General features: G+C 44.0%; 1 protein-coding gene across 1 annotated transcript; it reads right to left on the bottom strand.

Moving 5' to 3' along the window:
* Positions 1-10,502: 10,502 nt before the first annotated feature.
* Positions 10,503-11,497, bottom strand: LOC123441972 (coleoptile phototropism protein 1-like). The gene is made up of 2 exons (XM_045118127.1): positions 11,072-11,497; positions 10,503-11,030 (listed from the first exon to the last, which is right to left on the bottom strand). Exons 1-2 carry the CDS (start codon positions 11,495-11,497, stop codon positions 10,503-10,505), a joined length of 954 nt encoding a protein of 317 aa, XP_044974062.1.
* Between the last annotated feature and the right edge of the window lie 7,775 nt (positions 11,498-19,272).

The raw sequence follows: 19,272 nt of genomic DNA, 5'->3' as shown, positions 1-19,272 counted from the left end.
AGCAAGTTGGATGCACACCCACTAGTTTTCTTTAAGAGCTTTCACATACTCGTAGTTCTAGTGCATCATTTGTATGGCAATCCCTACTCATTCACATTGATATCTATTGATGAGAATCTCCATAGCTCATTGATATGCCTAGTTAATGTGACTATCTTCTCCTTTTTTGTCTTGCAACCTCCACCACACTCCATACCACCTATAGTGCTATAACCATGGCTCACGCTCATGTATTGCGTGAGAGTTGAAAAGGTTTGAGAAAGTAAAGGTGTGAAACAATTACTTGGCCAATGCCGGGGTTGTGCATGATTTAAATTCGTTGTGCAATGATGATAGAGCATAGCCAGACTATATGCTTTTGTAGGGATAACTTTCTTTTGGCCTTGTTATTTTTGAAAGTTCATGATTACCTTGCCAGTTTGCTTGAATTATTATTGTTTCCACGTCAATAGCAAACTATTGTTTTGAATCTAATGGATCTGAACATTCACGTCACATAATAGGAGTTACAAAGGACATCTATGCTAGGTAGCATGAAAGCATCAAAAATTCATTCTTTATCACTTCCCTACTCGAGGACGAGCAGGATTTAAGCTTGGGGATGCTTGATACGTCTCAAACGTATCTATAATTTTTTATGGTTTCATGTTGTTATCTTGTCATCTTTGGATGTTTTATGTACCTTTTATATCTTTTTTGGGACTAACTTATTAATTCAGTGCCAAGTGCCAGTTCCTGTTTTTTCTGTGTTTTTGGCTCTTTCCAGATCTGTTTTTGGAATGGAGTCCAAACGGAATAAAATCCCCGAAATGATTTTTTCCCGAACGGAAGAAGATCATGGGGCCTATGGGCCAAGCCAGGAGGGCTCCTGGGAGCCCACAAGCCCCCACTCCGCCACCAGGGTGGAGGCGGCGGTGGTAGGGCTTGTGGCCTCCCTGGTCGCCCCCTGGTCTAGATCTTTGGCCTATATATTCCCTAAAGTACAGCAAAATATCAAGGGAGCCTCGAAAATACTTTTCCGCCGCCGCAAGCTTCCGTTTCCGAGAGATCTCATCCGGAGACCCTTCCCGGCACCCTGTCGGAGGGGACTTTGGAGTTGGAGGGCTTCTTCATCATCATCATCGCCCCTCCAATGACTCGTGAGTAGTTCACTTCAGACCTACGGGTCCGTAGTTAGTAGCTAGATGGCTTCTTCTCTCTCTTGGATCTTCAATACAAAGTTCTCCATGATCTTCATGGAGATCTATCCGATGTAATCTTCTTTGGCGGTGTGTTTGTCGAGATCCGATGAATTGTGGATTTGTGATCAGATTATCTATGATATATATTTGAGTCTTTGCTGATTTCTTATATGCATGATTTGATATCCTTGTAAGTCTCTCCGAGTCTTGGGTTTTGTTTGGCCAACTAGATCTATGATTCTTGCAGTGGGAGAAGTGCTTGGTTTTGGGTTCTACCATGTGGTGACCTTTCCCAGTGACAGTAGGGGCAGCAAGGCACACATTAAGTAGTTGCCATCAAGGGTAACAAGATGGGCTTTGTCGTTGATATGAGATTGTCCATCTACATCATGTCATCTTGCTTAAGGCGTTACTCTGTTCTTTTGGACTTAATACACTAGATGCATGCTGGATAGCAGTCGACGTGTCGAGTAATAGTAGTAGATGCAGAAAGTATCGATCTACTTGTTTTGGACGTGATGCCTATAGATATAATCATTGCCATAGATATCGTCACGACTTTGCGCGGTTCTATCAATTGCTCGACAGTAATTTGTTCACCCACCGTCTACTTGCTTTCATGAGAGAAGCCACTAGTAAACACTACGGCCCCCGGGTCTATTCACATCCATCGTTTACACCTCCGCTATTACTTTGCTTTGTTACTTTGTTTCTTTCAGTTCTCACTTGGCAAACAATCTATAAGGGATTGACAACCCCTTCATAGTGTTGGGAGCAAGTTCTTTGTGTTTGTGCAGATCTTGTGATACTCCTCCACTTGATTGATACCTTGGTTCTCAAACTGAGGGAAATACTTACCACCGTTGTGCTACATCACCCTTTCCGCTTCGACGGAACACCAACGCAAGGCTCCATAGCCGTAGCAGAAGGATTCCTGGTGCCGTCGACGCGACTATTCCTGTCGCCGTTGCCGGGGAAGCACAACTGACATCACACACCGAGTGGTGCATTAAGGACATAAGCCTTGTGCGCAGCAATGAGGACAATCCTCAGTTTTACGGACTCAGTCCACAAAGTTGCTACTATCAACTTTCAACTAAATTTTCTCTAGGAACATATAAAAACAGTAGAGCTATAGCGCAAGCTACATCATAATTCGTAAAGACCCTTTTGACTATGTTCAGGATAATTAGAGTTTAACTAATCAAATTACTGATAAACTCCCACTCAAAAAGTACATCTCTCTAGTCATTTGAGTGGTACATGATCCAAATCCACTATCTCAAGTCCGATCATCACGTGAGGTGAGAGTAGCTTCAGTGGTAAGCATCTCTATGCTAATCATACCAACTATATGATTCATGCTCGACCTTTCGGTCTCATGTGTTCCGAGGCCATGTCTGTACATGCTAGGCTCGTCAAGTTTAACCCGAGTGTTCTGCGCGTGCAACTGTTTTGCACCCGTTGTATGTGAATGTGGAGTCTATTGCACCCGATCATCACGTGGTGTCTCGAAACGACGAACTGTCGCAATGGTGCATAGTCGGGGAGAACACAATTTGAGCTTGAAATTTTAGTGAGAGATCACCTCATAATGCTAGCGTCGTTCTAAGCATAATAAGGTGCATAAAGGATTAACATCACATGCAATTCATAAGTGACATGATATGGCCATCATCAAGTGCTCCTTGATCTCCATCACCAAAGCACCGGTATGATCTTCTTGTCACCCGCGCCACAGCATGATCTCCATCATCGTGCCACCATCGAGGTTGTCGTGTATGCTATGCTATTACTACTAAAGCTACGTCCTAGCAATATAGTAAACGCATCTGCAAACACAAACGTTAGTTTAAAGACAACCCTATGGCTCCTGTCGGTTGCCGTAGCATCGACGTGCAAGTCGATATTAACTATTACAACATGATCATGTCATACATCCAATATATCACATCACATCGTTGGCCATATCACATCACAAGCATACCCTGCAAAAACAAGTTAGACGTCCTCTAATTGTTGTTGCATGTTTTACCTCGTTGCCATGGGTATCTAGTAGAATCGCATCTTACTTACGCAAACACCACAACGGTGATGTACGAATTGCTATTTAACCTCTCTCCGAGGACCTCCCCGGTCAAATCCGATTCAACTAAAGTTGGATAAACCGACACTCGCGAGTCATCTTTGAGCAACGGGGTTGCTCGTAGCGATGAAACCAGTCTCTCGTAAGCGTACGAGTAATGTCGGTCCGAGCCGCTTCGATCCAACAATACCGCGGAATCAAGAAAAGACTAAGGAGGGCAGCAAATCGCACATCACCGCCCACAAAAACTTTTGTGTTCTACTCGAGATGACATCTACGCATGAACCTAGCTCATGATGCCACTATTGGGGAACGTCGCATGGGAAACAATAATTTTCCTACGCACACGCAATACCTATCATGGTGATGTTCACCTACGAGAGGAGATTTACGATCTACGTACCCTTGTAGATCGCACAACGGTAAGCGTTAAGAAACGCGGACGATGTAGTGGAATAGCTTGCGTGATTCAAATCACCGTAGTCGTACACTCCAACCCACGATCCCATCACGATCCATCCCGTGAACTTCATCATGATCCATCCCGCGATCTCATCATGATCCTTCCCGATCTAGTGCCGAACGGACGGCACCTCCGCGTTCAGCACACGTACAGCGCGACGATGATCTCGGCCTTCTTGATCCAGCAAGAGAGACAGAGAGGTAGATGAGTTCTCCGGCAGCGTGACGATGCTCCGGAGGTTGGTGGTGATCTATTCCAGCAAGGCTCCGCCCGAGCTCCGCGGAAATACGATCTAGAGGGAAATCTACGAAGTAGAGGTGTCGGGATGCACGTGGCAAAAAGTTGTGTCAAAACACCCGAGACCTTCAGTATATAAAGGAGGAGGGGAGGGACCTTGGCTTGAGGCTCAAGGAGCCTCAAGGGTTCGGCCGAAGGGGGAGGAGGAGTCCCTCTCCAATTCGGTTTGGAGGGGGAGGAGTCCTCCTCTTTTGTCCCACCTCCTCTCCTTTTTTTCCTTTTCTCCCTTGTTGGTTTTTTTCCTTCTTCCTGCGCAAGGGCCCTCTTGGGCGTGCCCACCAGCCCACTAAGGGATGGTGTGCCTCCAGCCTTTGGGCTTCTTCCTGGGTGGGTGGGCCCCTCTCGGTAGAACTCCGGAACCCATTCGTCATTCCCGGTACGATGTCGGTAATGCCCGAAAACCTTCCGGTAACCAAATGAGACAAACCTATATATCAATCTTCATTTCCGGACCATTCCGGAAACCCTCGTGACATCTGTGATCCCATCCGGGACTCCGAACAACATTCGGTAACCAACCATATAACTCAAATACGCATAAAACATCGTCGAACCTTAAGTGTGCAGACCCAGCGGGTTCAAGAACTATGTAGACATGACCCGAGAGACTCCTCGGTCAATATCCAATAGCGGGACCTGGATTCCCATATTGAATCCTACATATTCTCCGAAGATCTTATCGGTTGAACCCGAGTGTCAAGGATTCATATAATCCCGTATGTCATTCCCTTTGTCCTTCGGTATGTTACTTGCCCGAGATTCGATCGTCGGTATCCGCATACCTATTTCAATCTCGTTTACAGGCAAGTCTCTTTACTCGTTCCGTAATACAAGATCCCGTGACATACACTAAGTCACATTGCTTGCAAGGCTTGTGTGTGATGTTGTATTACCGAGTGGGCCCCGAGATATCTCTCCGTCACACGGAGTGACAAATCCCAGTCTTGATCCATACTAACTCAACGGACACCTTCGGAGATACCTGTGGAGCATCTTTATATTCACCCAGTTACGTTGTGACGTTTGATACACACAAGGTATTCCTCCGGTGCCAGTGAGTTATATGATCTCATGGTCATAGGAATAAATACTTGACACGCAAAAAAATAGTAGAAACAAAATGACACGATCAACATGCTACGTCCATTAGTTTGGGTCTAGCCCATCACATGATTCTCCTAATGATGTGATCCCGTTATCAAGTGACAACACTTGCCTATGTTTAGGAAACCTTGACCATCTTTGATCAACGAGCTAGTCAACTAGAGGCTTACTAGGGACAGTGTTTTGTCCATGTATCCACACAAGTATTGTGTTTCCAATCAATAGAATTATAGCATGGATAATAAATGACTATCACGAACAAAGAAATATAATAATAACTAATTTATTATTGCCTCTAGGGCATATTTCCAACAGCTGCAGCGACGGCACCCCATAGGGCAACGACGACGACTGCACCCCGTAGACCGGCGATGGCGATGCCCCGTAAGGTAGCGTCGGCAGCGTCTGGTAGCGCTGAGCTGGCGACGCCCCATAGGGCGACGACGACGGCTGCACCCCGTAGTCCGACGATGGCGATGCCCCGTAAGGCTGCGTCAGCAGCGTCTCGTAGGGTTGAGCTGGCGACGCCCCATAAGGCTGCGTCAGCAGCGTCTCGTAGGGCTGAGCTGGCGGCGCCCCGTAGGACGACAACGGCGACGACACGTAGGGCTGTGGCAGATGCGATTCCACGCAAAGAATGACACGTGACAATTGGTTCCTTGAGTGTGTGGTGTCAATATTATTGATTTCAAATGGGTCTTCAAGGTCAAGAAACATAATGATGGTTCTATTGAGCGGTACAAAGCACGGTTAGCGACACATAGGGCTGTGGCAGATGCGACCCTTGGGACGGGCCGATGGACCAACACCGAGCGATGCAGATGCGATGGGAGTTGCGGTCGAGGGCGCCGCGATAGGGGCGACGACCGCCCCCGGATGAATCGCGGCCAGCGGTCCAGACGCCATGAACGGCGACTAGAGAGCCAGAGGAGGCGACGACATCGGGGTCGCGGGAGGCGTGGCGGCGGTAGTGAAAGACATAGATCGACCTAAACGGGTACCATGTAAAACATAGGTTTAGATAACTGCTCGACACCCTTTGATGGGTACGGCTATCTCATATATATACAAAGATGTAGTACATTATATGAGGTATACAAAGATCTACATTACAGATTATAAATCATTTACGGATGCTACGTATATATACAATCTAAACAGGTCGATGCATTTGTCCTTTATTTTTATTCCCGTCAACTCAAACGAACACGAACGGATGATCTGAGGCTGGTTGTAATGGGTAGTATCATATACTAGTATCATGCATATGATACTAGTGTATGATACCACATCCGTAATGCATAGTATCATATGTTAGCATCATAAAATATGTCATTTATTGCCATGCAAGACATATAGTAGCACATCATTTAATATGATGCGGTATCATAATATGATACTCAACCATCTCTTTCTTCATTTAATTCTATGTCACATCATCAAAATTGCTTAGAGCAAGTACAATAAGGTACAGTCAGCAGGCTGTAAGGATTAAAATAGTATATTTTTGTTGAGTTGGATGAGAGAGAAGACGAGAGAGAAGAAAAGCGGACTCTTCGTGAAGAGTCAGCTCTAGCACGTGCTCCTAGGTGCTTTGTGAAAATGAAAGGTGGGTAATATATGATAAAAGTAGTGCTTTTTTATAGCTAATTATTGTACAAACTAGCTATGAGATGGGTTATAAGACTGCTTATAGCCAGCAGTTGGCTATACTATTAACCATGCTCTTAGTTCGCATGCATTATACTACCTATGATACTTTCATTACGGACATCCTGAGTCTTTAGGTTGGAATTGCCCTTAGCATCATCTTATTAAAAAAAAAAAAGGAGGATGAAGATTTGTTTATGCTGTGGACAACTAGACCGTGGCCGGCCGGTCTGGTCTTGGCAGGCATGCATGCACGCACATGGACAAACTCACAAACACATGATACCCTCAATTCTCTAATTAACCTCTGTGGTCTGAAAGCATTAACGCCGGATTTTGTCACCATCTGCGCCGCGCGCCCGGAACGCGACACCTAACCGCTTCACTAACTCCAGAAAACCCCTCTCTCTCTCTCCGGCGCTTCGTACCTGAGTTCTTGTCCTTTGTGCACATATTTTCCTGGACATAACAAAAGGCATGGCACGGCTACGTGGAATCGGCTCGCCTGCCCGCCTTTTCTTTTTCCAAAAGTTTGGCCGCGGCGGGAAACGCACGCACGCTCCGGAACGTAGTACGTGGCAGGGCCTAGTCGGCGGCGGGTTCATGCCCCCTGGCTGACCGGAGTGCGCGGGTTCTCCGTGGTCGGGGGCGGAGTCTGGCCAAGCTGCAGCCGCACGGATCATCTGCCGTGTCGCCGATGCGGTGCATCTTTAGTCGGCGTTTGGCGGCGGCGTGGCGTGCTTCGATTTCGTGTTTTTTCCGGTGCTTGTGGCATGCCGGATGGAACCAGATCCTCTGACATATAGTACAAGGGATGTCGCTGAGCTACAGCAAACTCTTGTATAAAATGACGACGGAAAGCAATGGCGGAGCCAAGGGAAAAAAAGGAAAGGGCTAAACGTTGTTAAACCTTCTTGGTGAGGACTAGCCCATTTAAATACATTGATTTAAAAAAAGCAATGTTTATAATATTATTAGGCTCTGTTTTTTTAAAAATCCTACGATTTTTTTAATCCCAACTAGAAAGTTCCTGGTCCCTATCGTTTTTTTCCAAAGACTAAACATGGACTAGAGGTCATTAAATGACATGTAAAAAGACCATATTACTTCTACTCCCTCCGTCACGGTTTAGAAGGCACGTTTGGAAAATCTCTAGAACCAAGGTAGTCACCGATTGGTTGTGAGATGTAGTAGGTATAGATGCTAATGCACCTAATCAACTGAGAAAATACTAGTACTAATGCGTGAGCAGCAAATTAGGAGGGCACATGCATGAGTAGTACTAGTACTAATTAATAAAAGTAATTGCTTTCACGCCTTAAACCTTGTCTATTTTGAAAACGCACGCAAGTTTAACTGTGGCTTCTAAACCGTGACGGAGGAAGTAGTAATGTATTAAAATTTATTAAATGACACGCTAAAAATAGGGACACTTTTGAAAAAAAGTGTCAAAAAAGTCCCAAAAAAACTCTCTCATAGGACTTCTTCCTTTAGTCCCAAATATCTCATTTTAGTCCCTAAAAGTCCCTCCTCTTTCTTTCACATGGGACTAAAAGAGACTTTTTTTGTTCCTACAACAAAAAGTCATGTAAAGAAATACCCCCTTAGGCTTAAATCAGTGACATTAGAGCAAGTACAATAGAGTTGAGTCAACTGGCTATAAGAAATAAAATAATATATTTGTGCTTAGAGCAAGTATAATAAGGTACAGTCAGCAGGCTGTAAGGATTAAAATACTATATTTCTACTGAGTTGGATGAGAGAGAAGAGGAGAGATAAGGGAAGCGGGCTCTTCGTGAAGAGCCCGCTCTAGCACGTACTCCTAGGTGCTTTGTGAGAATGAAAGATGGACCATGTATGATAAAAAATAGTAATCTTTTATAGCTAACTATTGTACAAGCTAGCTATAAGATAGGCTATAAGACTGCTTATAGTCAGCAGTTGGCTATACTATTAACCATGCTCTTAGTTGGAGGGAAGAGAAGAGGAAAGTGAAGGTAAGTGGGCTCTTAGGCTACTTCCAATGCATTGGTGCTAAGAAGAGGTGCTAAGCACATTTAAAAGTTTAGCAACCAAAGCCTCCCATGCACAGGTGCTTAACTTGTTGTAGCTAAGCATACTTTATTTAATGATTTAGCTAGTAAAGTTCTTCATGCATTGGCGGGCTTTCTTTCATTAATTATTTTGCCTAGGTTCACGCGCTTGGCACCATTCCTTTCTCGGGTTGCCACATCCATCTCTCTCCTCTTAAATACCATGACACCTCAATTTTTTTGTCTACATGGCAGTCTTAGCACATGTACAAGGTGGAGCATTGGGAGGGGCATTAGTTAAGAGCGAGCTCTAGCACGTGCTCCTAGGCACTTTGTGAGAATGAAAGGTGGACCATATAGCAAAAAAGTAGTACACTTTTGTAACCAACTATTATACATGTTAGCCACAAGATGGGCTATAGGTGACATGTCAATGCCTTAGGCTGGTTGTAATGGGTACTATCATATACTAGTATCATGCATATGATACTAGTCTATGATACCACATTCGTAATGCATAGTATCATATGTTAGTATCATAGGGTAGTTCATTTATTATCATGCAAAGACACATAGTAGCACATCATTTAATATGATACGGTATCATGATATGATACTCAACCATCTCTTTTTTATTTAATTCTATGCCACATAATCGAAATTGCCTAGTTGACATGTATGATGCTACCTATGATACTTTCATTACGGACAATCTTATAGCCAGCAACTGGCTATACTATTAACCATGCTCTTAGGGTGTGTTTGGTTTGAGAACCAAAAGGAATGACATGTCATGGTCTCGTTTTGAAGGAATAGGTTGGTTTCATTCTTGCGTTCAGTTGAAGATAAAAAATGTCACGGGTTCGTTTCATTCTCGTGTTTGGTTGAAGATATGAAATGAGAAGAATATGACTCAACTCACCTTGTGGGGTTTTTCTTTTTATTTTATCGATATATTATATAAATTCCAACAACATTTCCATTGTATTTTTGGTTTAACAATTAGCAGGGGTATTTTCTTTTTTTCTTCTATCAATACGAGAAGAATAACGAGGTGATTCCTTCGATTTGATGGAATCGGTTGATGAAGCATATATAAGGAATATTTTTTTCTGAGGATCACCCGGTTCCGGTTCCATCCTCAACTAAACACTGGAATGGTGGACTCGGAACGGAATGAATCCGTCTCGTGCCACTATATACTCAAAGCAAACACACCCTTAAGGTGGCAGGGCCTCCTCTGTCTCTACCACTAACGGAGGGGCTACTACTGGCTGTGAATCACTGTAGACTGCTCATATATCCCTGTATGTAATTATTGCTCCTCAATCCATGTGCTACAGTGTGATTCACGATAATTTGGTCAAAGAATGCCAGGGTACTATAGCTTCCTCACCAGATCCTCCTGAGCTGCGATGGCCAGCCCGCGGATCCGATCAGATCCTAGGTGAACTTGTTAGACGTCTCTCAACTGAGTAAATTGCCAAAAACTACCACATTTCGCGCAACCGTGTCCAGTAGCTACCACTTTACGATTTTATGCGGAAAACTACCAAATTTTTTTTAATCTGTGGCAAAAAACTACCAAACTTTTTAACTGCCCGATTTAGCTCTTTTAACCGTTTTTCAGGCAAGGCTGGCCCACATGTCAGGTGCGAGCACGGCCCTGCGCATTTCATCAAACAGCTTCAGCGCGAGCCGCGTCGGCGCTCACCGCGCTGCTCGCGGGCGCGGTCGGCGGCGGAGCGGTAGTACTCCCTCTCCGGCTGCGCGTGCGCCTCCCCACGCCCCGCGCTGTACGGCACCTGCTTCGTCTGCTCCTGCACCAGGAAGTGCTCAACGAGCCGCTTCATGAGGTCGACGTCGTAGGCAGTGTCGGCGCGGCCGGCGGAGGGGATGAGGAGGTCGGGCAGCGCCGCCTGCTCGAACTGCATTCGGACCCGCTTCTCCAGCTCCGTGACGAGCGCCGGGGCGGTCTTGAGCATGATGGCGAGCCGGAGCACGCGGAGGAGGAAGCCGCAGGAGACGTTGTCCCGCTGCAGCGGGATGATGATGATGATGAGGCTCTCCACCACCATGCACTGCTCGTGCGCCGGCACGCTGGTGGCCACGTCGTCCTTGCCACCCGGGCCGGCGATGATCATGTGGAGACCGCCGGCAGCCGAGACCTGTGCCCGCTGCTCGTCGACGCCGCCGCCGACGACGTGGGGCGCGTCCTTGGTGAGCCCCGGCAGTGGTCGATCCGGAGGACGGACACATCCTTGAACCACCAGTCGGGCGGGCGGCACGGGCTGCCGGCCAGGGCTGGACTCCTTGGAGCCGGCGTCGCCGACGACGACGGTGTTCTAGCGGGGGCTCGCCGTGCCGGCGCCGCTCCTGGGCGGGCGGCCACTGGTGGCGCCGATGTAGGCCCAGCAGACGCCGGGTTGGCGCAGGCCTTCCATGCGATGGACTCGCTGCAGCGGCGCACGATCTGCAGGTTCTCTGCCAACGGCGAGAGGCCCTCGCAGCTCTTGAGCACCACGATGGAGTCGCGCCGGGAGGAGAGCACCACGTAGCTGAGGAACGCCTCCGTCTTGAAGATGAGGTTGCCCTCCTCCAGGTCCTCCGTCATCTCCAAGTACTCGGCGGCGCGGCGCAGCCCGAAGATGTTGAAGTTGTTCGATGAAATGCGCGGGTCCATGCTGGCACCTGACATGTGGGCCAGCCTTGTCAGAAAAACGGTTAAAAGAGCTAAATCGGGCAGTTAAAAAGTTTGGTAGTTTTTTGCCACCGATTGGGAAAATTTTGGTAGTTTTCCACACAAAATCGTAAAGTGATAGCTACTAGACACGGTTGCGCGAAATGTGGTAGTTTTTGACAATTTACTCCTCTCAACTTAACATCCCGCACTCGCGTTGTCAAATGAAAGGTGTTTAAGTGTGTGATGTTCGTGTTAAATTATCATCGTGTTTTGACATCTGACTAGCAACAAAAATGACAACATTAAAGCCTACGAGGAAGTTTATGGTTCACACGCTGTTTGAATTGATTTTGTATTTTTTGCCACAAGCTCCTCAGATGTCCGAACACGGTGAGAATTTGCCCAGACATTACCCACTCGAACTTCTTCCACGCCAAAAAAAATCAGATTTCCTTTAATTCTTATAGTATTTTTGAAATTTACTGTTCGCCAAAAGCAGATCAGCATGGTCTCAAAAATGAATGTTCGCTGCCGTTAGGATAATACTCCCTCCGTCCAAAATTAGTTGTTATAAAAATGAATACAAATGAATGTATTTAAAATTATTATACATCTAGATACATTTATTCTCACGACAAGTATTTTCGGACGGAGAGAATAGATGTGACGTCCAAACCATTGCAAAACATAAAAAACAGGGGACAGCATGTAAACGCCTGTGCTATTTCTTCTCGCCAACTGCGAGAGATATCGCCGTCAGGACAGCAAATTGCTGTTCCAACGCACAGGAGGATATCCGACTGGGCCGGTCCAAGTAGGCGACCAGCAGCGAATCTAGAGACCACAAAAAAAAGTAAGCAACCAGCAGTTGAAAAATACGAAACATTTTAGTAAAAATATCAGAACATTGTTTTAAATTCCGGAATGTTTTTTCAAATTTCGGAACATTTTTTCGAATTATGGAACATTTTTTCAAATTCCTGAAAAATAAGTAAATTCTGGAACATTTTTTCAAATTCTGGAACATTTTTTCAAATTTTGGAATATTTTCTAAATTACGAAAGATTTTTTCAAATTCGTTAACATTTTTTCAAATTCCGAAACATTTTTCTGAAAAAACACAAAACATTTTAATAAAAATATCAGAACATATTTTTCTAAGCCCCGACAGGGCGACGCAGAGAGAGTCAAATAGGGATTTCCATCACCACCTCGGCCTCCGCCGCTAGGTGCCTTCTCCTCACTGGGCCGGTCCATCTAAGCGGTTTTGAGAAGGTTCATAGACCAGTTTGCACATGTTTTAGACCTTTCATGTGTGTGTTTTATTATTTATGTTTTTATATGTTTGTTTTATTGATTTTTTTTCAAACATGTGTCGACCTTTTTTAATACAAGTTGTCCATTTTTTATATACATGTAACTTTTTTTTGATACACGTTGAATATCTCTCAAATACACGATTATCATTTTTCAAATATGTGTGTCGAATATTTTTTCCAAAGCATTTTTGAATATGGATTGAAAATTATTTTGAGTCGGACAAATCATTTTTAAAACTATATGAATATTTTTTACATTGTACAAACATTTTTTTAATAAATTTCATGAACATATTATTGAAACGCACAAACATTTTTCTAAATGGCGTGAAACACATTTTCTTTTGTAAAGTACGTGAATAATATTTGACATTGTTCAATTTGTTTTTGAAGTGCGTGAGCATTTTTTTATGGTATGTTTTTTTTAATTGCTTAGAATAATTTACATTGTGTTAGAAATAAATTAATTATATTAATTAAATGGTTAATCCCTGCTATGTCGGTTGCTACTTCTAGCAACTGTCTTTTTATATCCGCCTTTGTATCAGGGGTATATATATCCTCAATTCATTAATGAAAGCAACTGTTGCATCATTTGTTTTCTTTTTCTCGTTTTCAAACTTTACACGTTATCAGCACTTGCTTTACTGAGAGAGACAAGAGAAAAAGGCCGACATAGACAAGAGGAAAAGGTAAGAACATGGCACGAGAGAGCCTGCCATCCCTTTTTCTTTGCCTTCGCTCGCTACATCTAGCGGGTAAGCCGTCGCCGTCGCTTTTCTCGCACTCATCACCAGGCTGTACGTCGTCGTCATGGACTTGGTGTCACGAGTGGCCCTCGACGCCGTTTTTTCGCCAGGAACCACCGGCAAAACCGACGCCGTGGCTATGCCCGGCGAGGCAACCACCCACTACGTGGGCAAGCACCAACGGTGCACCGGGCTTGATCCTCCGCTCCGACCGCTGCTGCAAATGAAGACATGCCTGCAATACATCAGGCCGGGCCTTCGGCTCCGGCCATCGCCGACGACTACATCGTACCGGCTACTCCGTCATCGGCCTTCATCATCTTTCCGCTGGAATGGTTACTTGCAGGACCGTCGGCGCCGTTTCTCGGAGAGGAGGAGATGTTCCTTTGTGAACTCGCGCCGCCGCCCCTGCCACCGTACTGCCTGCATCACGAGTTTGCTCCATGCCCGACGCGTACGGGCGCACCACCGCGACTGCCATCACCGACGTCGTCGGATGAACTGCCGGAGCACCTCTTCCCCCCAGGATACAGCCCCGTCCCGGATCTGCCGTCCTCGACGCCAGCAGTAGTGGAAACAGACGGTTACCCCCCCCGTTCCCGATCTGAACGTTGCCATCATGGTGGAAGAAGAAGAAGAGGGCCAGGGCTCGTCGTCGACGCCGCCTCCACCATCACCGACGACTCCGCCCCCGCCTCCAGCACCACCCCTCCCTCCCACGCCTCCACCAGAGGCACGCCGCATCCTGTGGCAGTTCGCTGCGGCCATGGCACAGAACCGCGCTGCAGTCCGGGGCGCATGGTCGCCGGCGGCCCTCGACCTCACCGGCGCCCCCGGGGCGAGCAACAGTGGTGGTGGACGTGCGGCGCGGGGAACACCCCGCCTCCCTTGAAGAAGCCGCCATGGAGAGAGGAGGGCTGGCGTGGTGAGATGGTGAGCCAGAATCGATGGGAATGGGAGTGGCGGCGCTATGGGGAAACCCTCATGCGTGGCTGCTCTCTGATCCCTTATCTACTGACGCGGTGCATGGGCCAACACCAGGCCACGTTTCCTCTCCAAAAAGGCTTACATGCCAAGAAATAAAGTGACTATTATTGTGTTGTGATTAATCATAGTATTATTATATTGCACTGCAGCCCGTTCCTTTTATTTCAGTGTGATATCTTATTGTATTAAGAACCTCTGCTTATCATATTCACTCAACATTGTATTGTACGTTTGAATACTTAGATTGTATATGGTCTAAAATAAAGTCTCAGACTATGTGTGCATATTCTATATGATTGTCTCGGCATTTTTCATTTTTTTAGAATATGTAGTTCTCAAGTACAACATTTTTTTAATTCAAATTTTGGGATCACAAGGTAGATGAGGCATCTACTGCACTTTGGAGATTATCCTCATCGCCGAAAGATCTACATTTTGCCTTCATTCTTTTGGCAAAATGACTATCTTCGAGTGCTCTTCCGAATATGTGAATTAATGTGACTACCTCGATTTTTTGCAAATCACAAGGTAATTGTGTGATCTACTGCATAATTTGCAGATTATCCACTCTTGCTGAGAGGTCTACATCTAGTCTTTTGACAAGATGACTACCTTGAAAGTGTTTTTGTAAAATATAGTATGACACAAGGTAATGGACATATGAACATCTACTGGTCAAAACCAGACTATGTTCTCCACTACTGTGAGATCTACACCCCAACGGTGACTATCTTCATAGTGTCATATACATAAAATGAGGTCTACACATACAAGTTTAAAGCATCAGCTATACTTGAAAATTTTGCTCCCCCAAAGCATTTGTTGTAACTTATATTTTACTCTCATAGTAAAACTAAAATTATGCATGATAATACCATGCAGAAAATGGCTGGTGTCATGCATCGTGAATTTCATGAACTTGAACTAGATGGTAGTAACTATTTACCATGGACTATGGATGCAAAGATAGCCCTTGAAAGTCGTAAACTCGGTTCCTCTATCATCACACCCATTGAAGGCGCCCGAGAAATCCCCACGGCAATCAAATATATAGCTTTAAGTTTCTTAAGGCACCATCTCCATCCGGACTTAAAGTCGGAATATTTGATGGAAGAAGATCCACTAGCTTTGTGGAACTCTCTCAAGGAGAGATATGACCAACAAAGAGCAGTTATGCTGCCGGAAGCACAGAGAGAATGGTCCCTCATAAGGTTCCAAGATTTCAAATCTGTGGCAGCATATAACTCTGCAGTTCACAAGGTTAACTCAAAACTAAGGTTTTGCAATCAAGTAATTTCCAAAGAAGATCTTATTGAGAAGACTTTGTGCACTTTCCACCCCTCGATGAGAGTACTACAACAACAGTACCGTCAATAAAAATACAAAAAGTATTCTGAGCTCGTATACATTTTACTTCAGGCTGAAAAACATGATGAACTTCTCATGAAGAATCATCAGACACGCCCAACGGGTTCAATGCCACTCCCTGAAGGACATGCTAACACTCAGTTTACTAAAAAATATGGGGGCAACAAAAAGAATTTTAAGAAATTCAATGGAAAGTGGAAAAGGAATAACAAGCAAAAAACCTTTGGTCAATCTAAAGGTAAAGGTCATTTCAAGCAAAATGACCGAGACACCAACTCCGAGATTTGTCAAAGGTGTGGATGTATTAACCATCGTACTAAAAAATGCCGAACTCCCAAGCATCTCGCAGATTTATACCTCAAATCTACTGGAAAAGGCAAACAAGTTCATGGAAAGCCGAAGCTCACTTCAACGCCTTACGACAAGAAGAAAACCTTAAAGCTAGCACTTTTCAAAGCGCTCCTAAGGAAACAAGGCACAAGGATGAAGATCTTCTTGATGTTGACAACATGATGGTGGAATACACCCAAGATGCATATGGAGATCTCATATAATCTCCACATCACTCATTTGATGTTATCAGCTATTTTATTGTAATAATGGATGTTATAGTTTGTATAACTCTAAGTAGAATAAAGTCCTACGGACCAATCGTATTATGTAATTCAAACATAATGTCATATTTATATTTGTAACTATAATATAATTATATATATATATATATATATATATATATATATATATATATATATATATATGTGTGTGTGTGTGTGTGTGTGTGTGTGTGTGTGTGAGTAATATGAATAAAGTCTCATCCTAAAATATTCTTTTACTCTATATAGATTTTACGGGAAAAAATCCAATGGAAGAAGAATTGTGTTTGGTGGACAGTTGTACCACTAACACAATATTAAGGGAATAAAATATGTCCAAACTCTAACTAAGAGAAAAGGAAATATTATGACCATCGCCGATCGCGATGTGTCCATTATTGGTTCAGGACGAGCCACACTCGTTCTACCTATGGATACTACAATTATAATTAAGGATGCACTATTGTATCCTGAATCTACACGCACCCTTATAAGTTTCAAAGATCTCAGATCAAATAACTTCCATTTGGAAACAATATCTGAAAATAATTCTGAACATTTGCTTTTAACAAAGAGTAATAGGTCTGAGAAACAAATTCTTGAGAAATTCCCCTCACTTTCATCTGGATTATATTACAGTTATATAAAGCCTGTATCACATGTTGCGTACAAAATAATTTTTCAAGACCTTGATAAATTCAAGACTTGGCATGATCGCCTAGGTCATCCTGGCATAGGGATGATGAGAAAAATTATTGACAATTCTATTGATCATAGCATTCCAACTAAAAAATTCCGCATATCATCAGATTTTGTGTGCACCCCATGTGCAACTGGGAAATTAATTATAAAACCATCTTATCTTAAGATAAAAAATGAGTCACTTAATTTTCTTGAACGCATTCAAGGAGATATATGTGGTCCAATTCAACCACTATCGGGACCTTTTATGTATTTCATAGTACTCATAGATGCATCTACAAGATGGTCACATGTGTGTCTATTGTCCACACGAAATAATGCTTTTGCCAAGCTAATTGCTCAAATTATCAAATTAAGAGCAAAGCATCCTGAAAATAGGATAAAAACAATTCGAATGGATAATGCCGCTGAATTTTCTTCACGTGCATTCAATGACTATTGCATGGTTATGGGCATTCATTTAGAACATTCTGTGCCTTATGTTCATACTCAAAATGGTTTGGATGAATCTCTCATCAAAAGAGTAAAATTAATTGCTCGACCACTATTACAGAACTGTAAATTACCAGCATCTTGTTGGGCACATGCGGTATTACATGCAGCAGATGTGATACAAATGAGACCAACTGCATATCATACAACCTCCCCGCTACAACTAGTACGTGACACTCAGCCAAGTATTTCCCATCTGCGAAAATTCGGTTGCGAAATATACGTACCGATATCACCACCGCAGCGTACATCCATGGCCCCCCACAGAAAACTTGGGATCTATGTGGGTTATAATTCTACGCCAATAAAATATCTTAAACCTCTTATAAGGGACTGTTTACTGCCCGTTACGCTGATTCTATTTTTGACGAGGACCATTTCCCGGCATTAGGGGGAGAACCAAACCATAGAGAATGCCATGAAATAGATTGGAATGTAACATGCATTCAGTCATTAGATCCACGTACTAAAGAATCTGAAACTGAAGTTCAGAGGATCATATATTTGCAACACATTGCAAATAATCTGCCAGATGCATTTACTAACCATAAAGGTCTCACTAAACACATATTCCCGGTGTTAATGCACCAAAATGAGTGGAGGTACCAATTAAAACCACTCAAACCCCAAACGAGAGTAAGAAGAGGAGAAATCTGGTTAGTCGGAATATAGTGTTAGAAATATGCCCTAGAGGCAATGATAAATAGTTATTATTATATTTCTTGTATAAAGATAATCGTTTATTATCCATGCTATAATTTTATTGAATGAAAACATAGATACATATGTGGATACATAGACACAACAACGTCCCTAGCAAGCCTCTAGTTGGCTAGCCAGTTGATCAAGGATAGTCAAGGTTTTCTGACTATGTGCAAAGTGTTGTTGCTTGATAACTGGATCACATCGTTAGGAGCATTATGTGATGGACTAGACCCAAAGTATGAACGTAGCATATTGGTCGTGTCGTTTTATTGCTATAGTTTTCTGCGTGTCAAGTATTTGTTCCTATGACCATGAGATCATATAACTCATTGGCACCGTAGGAGTACCTTGTGTGTATCAAACGTCACAACGTAACTGGGTGACTATAAAGGTGCTCTACAGGTGTCTCCGAAGGTGTCCGTTGAGTTAGTATGGATCAAGACTAGGATTTGTCATTCCGTGTGACGGAGAGGTATCTCGAGGCCCACTCGGTAATACAACATCACACACAAGCCTTGCAAGAAATGTGACTAAGTGTAAATCACGGGATCTTGTATTACAGAACGAGTAAAGAGACTTGCCGGTAACGAGATTGAAATAGGTATGCGAATACCGACGATCGAATCTCGGGCAAGTAACATACCGAAGGACAAAGGGAATGCCATACGAGATTATATGAATCCTTGACACTAAGGTTCAACCGATAAGATCTTCGGAGAATATGTAGGATCCAATATGGGCATGCAAGTCCCGCTATTGGATATTGACCAAGGAGTACCTCGGGGCATATCTACATAGTTCTCGAACCCGCAGGATCTACACACTTAAGGTTCGCCGATGTTTTAGTATAGTTGAGTTAT

The sequence above is a fragment of the Hordeum vulgare genome, chromosome 3H, assembly GCF_904849725.1.
Source record: "Hordeum vulgare subsp. vulgare chromosome 3H, MorexV3_pseudomolecules_assembly, whole genome shotgun sequence".
In the NCBI taxonomy this organism is placed as follows: Eukaryota; Viridiplantae; Streptophyta; class Magnoliopsida; order Poales; family Poaceae; genus Hordeum; species Hordeum vulgare.
This window is presented reverse-complemented; position numbering and strand designations above follow the sequence as displayed.

Coding starts and splice junctions, on each gene's coding strand:
- LOC123441972 (XM_045118127.1), bottom strand. CDS start 11,497: ATGGACCCGCGCATTTCATCGAACAACTTCAACATCTTCGGGCTGCGC. Junction 11,031..11,071: donor CCGACTGGTGGTTCAAGGAT/GTGTCCGTCCTC, acceptor GGGCTCACCAAG/GACGCGCCCCACGTCGTCGG.